The following is a 12,144-nucleotide window of genomic DNA, read 5'->3' on the forward strand; positions in this document are numbered from 1 at the left end:
ACCCCAGGATCATGACCTGAGCTGAAGGCAGACGCTTAACTGACTGAGCCACCCAGGTGCCCCTTAATTTGGTTTTCAAAGTCATAACAGGTGCAGCAGATGTGAGTTGCTTTACCAAAAGTCTTTCTCCTCTTCCTTCCCTATTAACAAACTCGAGAATTCTTTAAGTACACATTTCCTGTGCTTCTGAACATTGGTGGGTAAGGATGAATTGTCTGGAGCTACTTAGGATGACAGAATAGAAAGATGACGTGAGTGGGCTGTGGAATTAACCACCCTGTAACCATCCCATTCCTGAATTTCTTGTTATGAATTATGTGATATATTAATTATTTTTAGTGATTAAACCATTTTGAGTTGAGTTTCTATTCTTGCATTGCATCCTAAAGGAAACATTGTTTATAAAACCAGTTTTTAAAGTCAGTCACATTTCCTTCTTTTTTTTTTTTTTTAAAGATTTTATTTATTTATTTGACAGAGAGACAGCGAGAAAGGGAACACAAGCAGGGGGAGAGGGAGAGGGAGAAGCAGGCTTCCCGCTGAGCAGGGAGCCCGATGCGGGACTCGATCCCAGGACCCTGGGATCATGACCTGAGCCGAAGGCAGACGCTTAACTTTTGAGCCACCCAGGCACCCCTCCTTCTGTTTTTAATGCCTAAATTTGAAGCTCCTGTCCTCTCTAACTCCCCTATATCCATTGCCGGTATTTAGTTACTGACAGTGAGCATAGTTATTTGTTGAACAGAACTTATCACCAGCAAAACAACAATAAAGTTTTTTCCATTTACAAAGTACTCTCTTACCTCATTTGATCACAGCTCAGCCTACTTTCCTGAGTCATTTCATAAAACAGATGAAACAAAGAAGCTGGATATAGAGGTCTAGGATATATTTAATCATATACTTGCAAATAAAAGCACTGCTTTAAGCTTTTACAGAAATTGGGCAGACTGATTTGACATGCAAACAAAATAAATACTGTTGTTTTGTAATTTTAATTTTAAACAGAAATTTCTGGCCCAAGGGTAAGAATCACAGACTCAGATCAATTGTTTGAGTAACTCCTTTAGAAATTTTTATTTTATTTTATTTTATTTTATTTTATTTTATTTTATTTTATTATGTCTAGGGCTTACTTATCTTTCATTTCAAATATCAACGTACAGAGCATGTTATAATAACTTCAGGTTATCAAGGAAAAAAAATGTCCAAATAGAGGTTTTAAATGCGAATCTGGATCATATGCTAAAAGCCTTAGGTACAGATTTAGGACTCATATGGGTATCACTTAAAAACTAGGAGAATGGACGATAGCCTTAGGAATAGAGGTAGAACACAAAGAGAAAATGACTATAAAGGTTGAACAATGAACAAGGTGGGTAGAGGTGGAGGCATAGAGGAAAGACACAGAGATGAGAGCTAGGAGAACAGAGCATCTGGGAGGCCCAGGAGAGCTTTTCCAGGAAGTGGTTGTTCTATCCCAGACATCTGTGCAAAGGCCAAGCTAGAGGAGAACTGAACCTGAAGGTTCAGTTGCCAAAGCAATGGAAACAAGGATTTAAAAATAATGTATTTTTTTAAAGATTTTATTTATTCGAGAGAGAGAGAGAGAGAGAGCACAAGCGGGGGGAGAGGCAGAGGGTAGAGGGAGAAGCAGACTCCCCGCTGAGCTGGGAGCCTAACGTGGGGCTTGATACCAGGACCTGGAGATCATGACGTGAGCTGAAGGCTGACACCTAACCATCTGAGCCACCCAGGCACCCCTAAAAAAAATATTTCAACCTCAGTTTTTTCCTTTTCTTTTTCATTCTGTTGCATGCTATATGGTGCACTTTCGGGATTTTACACAAGATCAGGAAAGGTTAAATCTAATGTTATTAGATATATATGTGTATATATATATAATAATACTTATATATACACACACATACTTAAACAATATTTCTAAAAGGCTACACAAGAAATTGGTAACTTTGTCATCTTCAGAGCAGCTAATATCTGGGACACCCTTGACGAATAGAGATTGGAGAGAGACTTTCCACTTTTGTACCTCTTGAATCGTGTACATGTGGATATATCCCCTGTTCAAAAAATAAATAATATTAAAGCTAAACAAAATAAAGGCCATTTTATTATGTTGAACTTTTATAGTTATGGGGGAAATATTTTGAGACTTTGCTCTGGCTGGAAAAAGTATTATGATTTGATCTTCTGAACCCATGGTCCCTGTAGCTCTGTCTTTGGGGAGAGTGTGTGGGGTTTATTAAAGTTACAGTAAGTTAGCACTGGTCAGTTATACACATATACTAAAGGGTAGTATGAGATATAATAATATGGTTTAGTATATAAATGGTTGATTTCTTCCTAAAGGACAGATTGCATATAAATATCTAGAAGGTTATTATTTTCCCAGAGGAAATAGCCCACTTCTGAGACCAAAGCATGCATGGTAATTGACTAAGCAGATCTTGTGGTCAAGTACCAAGTCTTGATTTCTGCACTTACGATTCCAAACATCTTACATATGTTCATTTTACATGTGTTCACCTCACTGAATTATCAGTGTTACCAAAATATTCTTTTGCTGTTTTCTTTTTAGACATTATATATTTAAGAAATATGGGTGTTACTCATTAAAAAGGTAGGTTTTTTAATAGAAAGAAATTGGAGAAAAGCTTTTAGTTAAATACAAATTGTTCAGTTCTGTGAGTCTTAGATTAGAAATTTAGCTGGTGGGTAAAATGATTCTTAGAAAAGTATAATGCTGTTTAGGGTTTTCTCTTCTAGCTGTATGAAAATTTGAGTTAAAAATAGCAAACACTGAGCATGTGCATCCAAAGATATGGCTGCTACAAACACTGGAATATATATGTCTTGATACTGTAAGTGGAAGATTAATGTAAGGAGCCTCAAGGTTTTGGGAACAACTCAGTGAAATGAAAAGTTGATTTTTGATGTCTGTAGCCAAGCTGGATAAATTATAATTCAAGCAATTAACATGAATTTGGAACAAAGAGTATTACTTATTTTTTGTAACATTGGAAAACTGAACTGATTGTAAAATTCAGATAGAATTATATAGCTGTTGGCACATCAAACCAGGCTTGGTAAATACAATGGATATTCCTTTAAAGAAGGAAGTTTTCTTTTTAGCTGTAGGTTGAAGTCTCTCTAACTCACATTGTGTTTGCCATTTCCCAATGGGAAAAAAGGGTATTTTTATTTCTATGGATAACTGTGATTATGGGTATAGTCTTTTGATTACAAAGTAGAATTTAGCTTCATCAAATGTGGTATAAAATTTCTCTGAAGTAAGAAATTGTATTGGCCATATTTTCCCTTTTTAAATTCTGCTAGCACGGTTAGGTCTTCATCAGTCAGCTTCCTTGTTTTCTTTCGCAATATTAACTCCTTGCCTACCCCCTTTTTTTTTTTTTTTTGGTCAGAAAGGGTCAAAACATTTTATTCTCTTAATTTTTTTCTTTTTTAATAAAGTTAAACAGTAAAACAAAAATTCACAAGCTGCCTCCCTGTCCACCCCCCGCCTCCCTCCCTTCCCCGCAGTCTTTGGCGCTGGCCCCCTTTCCTTTCCCCCCACTGACGCAGGTATCCAACTAAGAAAACGAAACTGCTCTAAGGTCTGGGAGACGAGATGAAGGGAGGAGGTGAACTGTGCCCATGTTCAAGATTACACTGAGCAAGTCTGCACTTTCTGGGTTCTGGATGGGTTCCTTTCATTAGCCAAATTGAAAAAAGAAATTCCGTGGACCAGATGCTTCAAAGCTGAAGCCCCCAGGACCGCCAAAGAATGCCTTGAAGATATTGTTTGCGTCAGAATCGCCCATATTCATGCCCTCCTCATCCAGGTCCCGTCCACTGTCGTAGCAAGTCTTTTTCTTGGGATCAGAGAGGATGGTAAAAGCTTCTCCAACTTCCTTGAACTTTTTCTCCTCCTCCTTCTGAACTTCGGCACTGGCTCCACTGTGCCGAGGTTTCCAACATGTTCTGTAGCTACTGCTCTATTTTTAATCTTTTTTTTCTTTTGCTACCAAAGTTTCTTTTTAATTACTCTGTATCTGTTGACTCCCTTTTTTGCTGCCCACCATCTTCTTAACCACTTTTGCATAATGCTTACAAGTAAGCTCCTGGTAACTTTTATGATGGCCTTTTAGCCCTCATCCTTTGCAACATCTTTGTGATATTTGGATACTGTTAACCCATTTACTCTCTTGTGAATATATTTCCCCTGGGCTTCTTAGCCCTGATCCATGTTCTCTTAAACTTCTCCAAAACTTCTCTTCCTTCTCTTTTTTTTTTCCTAAATGAGACTGTTTCCCAAGGGTCTAGCCATGAAAAATTCCTCTCCATCTTTTTATAATTTACACATGAGAACCCCATTCATTTCTGTTTCTTCTATGATCATCTCATGCATAGGTACTTTCTCATTTTTATTTATTATCTTGACTTGATTCCTTAGTTCCTAATTCACACTTCTACCTGCCTGCTAGATATTTCAGTCATAGGATCAGTAAGGTACTTATTGGGCTATTTTTACTATTCTATGTTTTTAAAAAAGTCTTCTCCCAGGCACCCGGGTGGCTCAGTTAGTTATGCCACTGCAGCTGATCCCAGGGTCATGGGATCAAGTCCCACATTATTGGGCTCCTTGCTCAACGGAGAGCCTGCTTCTCCTTCTCCTTCTGCCTGCCGCTCTGCCTACTTGTGTTCTCTCTATCAGATAAATAAAATCTTAAAAAAATAAAAATAAATAATGATGATGAACATTTTTTCAAGTGTCTGTTAGCCATTTGTATGTCTTCTTTGGAGAAGTGTCTGTTCGTGTCTTCTGCCCATTTTTCGACTTGATTATTTGTTTTTTGGGTGTTGAGTTTGAGAAGTTCTTTATAGATCATGGATACCAGCCCTTTATCTGTAGTGTCATTTGCAAATATCTTCTCCTATTCTGTGTTCATCATCATTAGCCATCAGGGAAATGCAAATTAAAACCACCCTGAGATACCACCTTACACCAGTTAGAATGGCAAAAATTGACAAGGCAAGAAACAACAAATGTTGGAGAGGTTGTAGAGAAAGAGGTTACACTGTTGGTGGGAATGCAAGTTGGTACAGCCACTTTGGAAAACAGTGTGGAGGTACCTCAGAAAATTAAAAATAGAGCTACCCTATGACCCAGCCATTGCACTCCTGGGTATTTCCCCCAAAGACACAGATGTAGTGAAAAGAAGGGCCATATGCACCACAATGTCCATAGCAGCAATGTCCACAATAGCCAAACTGTGGAAAGAGCCGAGATGCCCTTCAACTGATGAATGGCTAAAGAAGATGTGGTCCATATATACGATGGAATATTACTCAGCCATCAGAAAGGATGAATACCCGACTTTTATATCAACATGGATGGAACTGGAGGAGATTATGCTAAGTGAAATAAGTCAAGCAGAGAAAGTCAGTTATCATATGGTTTCACTTATTTGTGGAACATAGGAATAGCATGGAGGACATTAGGAGAAGGAAGGGAAAAATGAAGGGGATGAAATTGGAGGGAGAGATGAACCATGAGAGACTATGGACTCTGAGAAACAAACAGGGTTTTAGAGGGGAGGGAGAGGGGGGATTGGTTAGCCCTGTGATGGGTATTAAGGAGGGCACATACTGCATGGAGCCCTGAGTGTTCTACGAAAACAATGAATCGTGGATCACCACATCGAACACTAACGATGTATGGTGACTAACATAACATAATAAAATAAGATTAAAAAAATAAAATAAAAATAAATAAATAAATAAATAAATAAGTCTTCTCTGGACCCTAGTTTTCCTGCCAACTACTACCATGCTTCTCTTCTTCCCTTTACAGGGTAATTCTTTGTGACGGTAATCTCTGTTTACTCTCTCCCCTTCCTCTCTTCCCATTGTCTCTTGAACCCACTCAAGGGAGGCTTTTGTCTCCTACCATTTTATCAGAGTTGCTCTTGTCAGAGTTATGAATGATCTCCTCCCAAAGCACATGGTCAATTCTCAGACCTCATTTTACTAGATGTTTTTAAGAGCATTTACTATAGTTGTTCATTCTCCCCTTCTCAAAAGAAATGTCTTTCTTTGGCTTCCAGGGCATCATACTTGTCTTGTATGTTTTTACATTACTGGACACTCCTTTTCAGTCCCTTTTGCTGGGTCCTTTTCCACTCTGTACCCCTACTTGTTGGAGTGCTACAGGGGTCAGCCATAGCTCCCTTCCCTTCTCCTACACTCTAACTCCCTTGGTGACTTCATTTAGTTTCCTCACTTTAAAAATTATGTTTGGTGTTCTGCTTTAGAATAGTTTTAGTACCCCCTCTCCTTTTCTGTAAGTGAAAAATTAAAGAGAGGTAATAAAAAAAAATCTCTTTAATTTTTCACTTACAAATTTTCAGAATATGTCCCTTCTGCTTCTAGAGTCCTTATGTAGAACACACATCATCCATTAAATTCATGCATATGAAGCTTCATTGCTGACTAGATTTCCTTTTTATCTTCTCCTGTCTTGAATCTGTGTTAAGGTGTGTTTTTTGTTTGGTTATTTTCTTAAGTATTTTTTAACCTTCTCTGGTTTACTTGTGTTTTATAATTTTGGAGATATTGGTTGGCCTCAAATATCTTTTTGCCGTTGCTTACAAATAATGGGTATCTTGGCTAGAATAAAGATTCATGAGTTCTGCTTTCTGTTCAGGTAGTCCGGATCCTCGTTCATGGTTTTTTAGCTTTTAGTGTTGATCATGATAAGTCCAATGCCAGCTTTGGTTTTTCCATTTATGGATAGTTGTTCTTACAAGGTCTTTTTCTTATTCTATAGATTAATGATTTTACAAGGATGTGAGTAGATACTTGTCTTTTCTCTTCAATCAAACCTGAAACTTAGTTACACTTTCCCAATTAGATGTTTTTTCAGCCTGGAGAACTTTTTTTTATTATTATTTACTTAATTGTTCCCTCTTTTTCACATGGTATCTTTTCTTCTTCTGAACACCTATTTTTCACATATTAATTTTCTGGGTCTATCCTTCAATTAATTTTTCTTTTCTGTTATTATCATCATTTACTTAACTCTGTGCTCTGTGTTTTGAGATAATCCTTGCACTTCATCTTCCCATCTACTTAATTAGTTGTCAGTAATGATTTTTTTTAAAGATTTTATTTGTTTGACAGAGAGAGAGACAGCGTGAGAGGGAACACAAGCAGGGGGAGTGGGAGAGGGAGAAGCAGGCTTCCCACGGAGCAGGGAGCCCGATGTGGGGCTCGATTCCAGGACCCTGGGATCATGACCCGAGCCAAAGGCAGACACTTAACAACTGAGCCACCCAGGTGCCCCAATAATGATCTTTTTTTTAAATTCATATGCTTATTTTAGTTTGAAAATCATGGTTTTAAGCTTTAGTGTGTGTGTTGTATTAGAAATTATGTAAATGCTCTAACAATTTTAGTGCAGGTTTTTATCTCTTCTAGCGCTTCCTAGTTCAGTAGGTACATGTTCTGATTATTCAGTCTTACTGTGTTCTTTCAATTGTTGGAGCCTCTCACGTGGTCAGTTGTTTTTCTATGATGACTCATTGAAAATCATGTCTGGTTGTTGAACTGTCCTTAACTGCAAGAATCCTGGAGTTCAAAATGGATATAGTGCCTGAAGTGTAAGGACAGTTAGCCCACTAGAGATAACTAAAGGAAGCCTAGTGCTCTCTAATCTACTTCAACTGTCCTCGTTCTAAAGTAGGGAAGACTCATCTGTTTCATGATGGGAAAATACAGCAAATTCCAAGAGATTGGAGGTGATCTTACAATGGGTGTCTTCAGATACCTGGAAGCCAAGTTATTCCAATGATGCTGCTTTTCAGTCAGTTACCCACCCATGGGACAATGTAACTGTACACCAGTTTGCTCTGATGTTACCTCAGTAGAGCCTTAAGACATATAATGGCGTGCAGGTCTCAGCAGCTGCTTAACTTTAGAAAGTTCAGGAACCTGGAGTTGGCATAGAGAGGGGGAAAGCCACAGTCAAGTTGTCATGTTTCAGAATACTTTGGATCCTCACCCATTCCAGTGCCATTTACGTTCTGATAAGTTTCAAATTTATTATACCTCTATTCCTTACCATTCCCTTGGTGCGCACATCCAGTTGCCTACTTAACAGTTCGACTTGGTAATCTAATGGATACAGAGGTTGCATGTCCCATGCTTGATTGTCATCACCAGACCTACTTTTCCTGAGTCTTTCTTATCTCAGTGAATGCCATCTCCACCATTTTTTAGGGTTAATTTCATTACCCATTATCTTAAGATTCATTCTTGACTTCTCTCTTTTATTTTTACATCCACATCCCAGTTGATCAACAAATCCTATTGGCTGTACTTTCAGAATGTACCTAAATTGATCACTTCTTACCCTCTACCTCTACCACTCATCTGCACCTCATTATTTCCTCCTGGTCTACTGCAGGTGCTTCCTTACTGTTCTACCTGCTTCTGCTCTTGCCCTTTACAGTTTATTCCCTATAAGCCAGAGTAATCTTTTTAAAAGGTAAAATGTTGCTTCCCTCCAAAGGATTCTAAGAAAAGCCAAACTCCATGCAGTCGCTTATGAGGCTCTCCATGCCATACGGCTCTTCCAGCTGCCTTCCAACCTTATTTTCTATCATTTTCATGACTTAGTGCATGTTAGTCACGTTAGCGTCCTTGTTCCTTCTTAATTACATCATAACCCTCTTATCTCAGGGGCCTTGCCCTTGCTGATCACTTTAAGAATACTCTTCTTCCAGGGGCGCCTGCATGGCTCAGATGGTTCAGCATCTGCTTTCGGCTCAGGTCATAATCCTGGGGTCCTGGGATTGAGCCCCGCATTGAGCCCTGCATCGGGCTCCTGGCTCAGCAGGGAGCCTGCTTCTACGTCTCCCTCTGCCTCTCCCCCTGCTCATGCTCGCTCTCTCTCTCTCTGTATCTCTGTGTCTCAGATGAATAAACAATATCTTAAAAAAAAAAAGAAAGATTACTCTTCTTCCAGATTTTCTCATGATTCTCTTCCTCATTAAATTTGTGTCTTGCTCACATGAACAGACATTTCTCCAAAGAAGACATACAAATGGCCAGCAGACACATGAAAAAAATCCTCAACATCACTTGGCATCAAGGAAATAGAAATCAAAACCACAATAAGATACTGCTTCACACCGGTCAGAATAGCTAAAATGAACAACTCAGGAGACAATAGATGTTGGCGAGGTTGCGGAGAAAGAGGAATCTTCTTACCCTCTTGGTGGAAATGCAAACTGGTGCAGCCACTCTGAAAAACAGTATGGAGCATCCTCCAAAAGTTAAAAATAGAACTACCCTATGACCCAGCAATTGCACTACTAGGTATTTTTCCAAGGGATACAGACATAGTGATCCGAAGGGGCACCTGCACCCCAGTGTTTATAGGAGCAATGTCCACAATAGCCAAAGTATGGAAAGAGCCCAGATGTCTATTGACAGATGAATGGATGAAGAAGATGTGGTATATATATTACTCAGCCATCAAAAAGAATGAAATCTTGCCATTTGCAACAACATGGATGGAATTAGAGGGTATTATGCTATTGAAATAAGTCAGTCAGAGAGGGACAAATACCATATACTTTCACTCATATGTGGAATTTAAGAAACAAAACATATGAGAATAAGGGAAAGGAAGGAAACATAAAGATAAAAACAGGGAGGAAAACTGTAGGAGACTCTTAACTCTAGGTAACAAACAGGATTGCTGGAGGAGAGGTGGGTAGGGGTATGGGATAGTTGGGTGATGGGCATTAAGGAGGGCGCTTGATGTAATGAGCACTGGGTGTTCTATGCAACTGATGAATCACTAAATTCTACCTCTGAAACTAATAGTACAGTATATGTTAACTAAACTGCATTTAAATAAAAATTTTTTTTTAATTGTGTCTTGCTCAAATCTATTCATACTGCCTTATCATAGAGACTGTTCCCTACCATTCTATAGAACAGATCCTTTTCTATGTTGCCTATACCACCTTACCCTGTTTGAGTTTTTTTTATTAGCACCTTTCACCACTTAAGCCACATGTTTGCTTATTGTCTTCCTCCCGTAACTTTCCTCTCTGAAGAAAGAACTCTGTAATTCACTGCTATGTATCCCTAGCACTTAGAACAGTGCTAGGTACATAGTAGATACTTAATATACACTTCAAGTGACATCTTTACCAAATTTGAATTGCATTTTAAAATGAAAAATTATGTATGCCTGTGGACCTTTCTGGGAATAAATCATGTTTTTAAATTATTTTTTAGTTTTCTATTTGTTAGACTTGTTTGCAGAACATGTAATACACTTTTTTACTTTTGAATATGTTTTCAATTTCCGTTCAAGTATCTGTATTTTATTTTTCTCTAAAAATACTCATTATGTAACCTGACTTTTTTTTCTAAGATTGAAATTCCATTTTACCTGTAACTTATCCTTTGATAGTGTATTTATTACCAAATTCTTAATTTGTGTTTTATTTTATTTTTTAATAATTTTTTATTGTTAATCACCGTACATTACATCATTAGTTTTTGATGTGTTCCATGATTCATTGTTTGTGCATAACACCCAGTGCTCCACGCAGAATGTGCCCTCTTTAATACCCATCACCAGGCTAACCCATCCCCCCACCCTTGTGTTTTATTTTAAAAGAAATTTATAAAACTGTGTAATGTTAAGACCATTGGGAATAAAGGAAGAAGAGAATGGAAATAAGTACTTTATTCCTTTCTAATTATAATATTCTAGTGTTTTCTAGGTTGTCTGGAAGTCCCCTCAGTAACAAGATTGGCTTTTCCCCATATGATGTACTCAGTGTTTCTAAGGGACCCCTCGTGATCCTAACCACACCTGCTATTCTTTCTTTTTTCTCTTTGTTTTCTCAGTTTATGACCCCTATCTTCAATTTTCAGTGGACAGAATTTACTTCTATAGGTGAATAAGAAAGAATAGAGAAGAGAAGAGAAAATTTAGCCAAATAGTAGTAGAAACCAAAATTCAGCTTGAAAATAGGCTTAGCATATATAATGTAGCTATGAAATTTTAGGTATAACATGCTAATATGTGGCTAAGATATATTTTCTTATACTTTAATACAGCATTCTTCTCACCTCTAGAGAAGGCCAATTTTAAGATTTATTGGTAAGGAGGGCATTCATTGGTACAATCACTTGCCATTTTGCCCTCATTTTTGAAGGGTTATTGTAAGCATTGCCATGGGTGGATGTGGGGACCATTTCTGAAGCTCTAACCCTCCTGCATACCCATATGCCATTGGCCGCTGGAGAGTCTTACAAAATCAGCTCTGGCCCATGTTCTCAAGCACACTTGTAAACACGTCTCTCTGGATTAGTACTTTAATGTATGTAAACTGTTTTCTGGCAAGCTACTTAATCAAAACTTTTAAAATGGGTGACTTTGATCATTAAAATATTAACTTGGTTTTATTTTTATTTTTTTCCAGGTGTATGGTAGCTGATGAAGTAAGTGTTTCGTGATTTTTACATCTTTTATAAAATTCCACAACCAATTTTTAGTGTCTACTATTTACCATGTATTCTTTGTCTTTCCAAATGACTCTCTGTCTATATATAGAGAGAGGAGGAGAGGGGACAGATAAAGAGAATGAGACTGAGAATGAATGTGTTGTGTGTGTGTTTTTGCTTGCGCATATACACACACATGCATGCAAGGTGTGTACTTGAAACATATTATTATTAACATTCGTGATCCAAAATTTTATATTCTTGGCAGAGAAAGCATGAATGTGCTTAAATTCAGCCTCAAATGAAACTGACTCTTCTTTTTGTCATAATACTGCTTACTTAAAAGTTGAATTTTTAAGAATTTACTCTAGAAGTTATTGTTGTTTCCTATGAGTGTGAAACATAATATTAAAGTGTTATTTTATTATCACTAAACAATTTGATACATTTAAGTACTGTGTACTTATATATAATATTCATGTTTTCTCACTAAAATGGAAGTTCTTGTTATATAAATTATGATACGCTTGACATACATTCTCAGTAATGTGAATCAATAAAGTTCTAATTTTTATTCAGTTTGAG

At 37.6% G+C, this 12,144-nt stretch overlaps 1 protein-coding gene across 3 annotated transcripts in view; it reads left to right on the top strand.

Moving 5' to 3' along the window:
- Positions 1-12,144, top strand: part of ZRANB3 (zinc finger RANBP2-type containing 3) — a 295,703-nt gene that overhangs the window by 95,764 nt on the left and 187,795 nt on the right. For all 3 annotated transcript variants that reach the window (XM_088021735.1, XM_028101349.2, XM_028101348.2), the window contains one exon: positions 11,538-11,556. In XM_088021735.1, coding sequence (XP_087877861.1) covers positions 11,538-11,556 — 19 coding nt within the window. The remainder of the gene's footprint in view (positions 1-11,537; positions 11,557-12,144) is intronic.

This window comes from Eumetopias jubatus, unplaced genomic scaffold, assembly GCF_037043125.1.
Source record: "Eumetopias jubatus isolate StellerSeaLion01/CBP00866 unplaced genomic scaffold, mEumJub1_p1.0 scaffold_3, whole genome shotgun sequence".
In the NCBI taxonomy this organism is placed as follows: domain Eukaryota; kingdom Metazoa; phylum Chordata; class Mammalia; order Carnivora; family Otariidae; genus Eumetopias; species Eumetopias jubatus.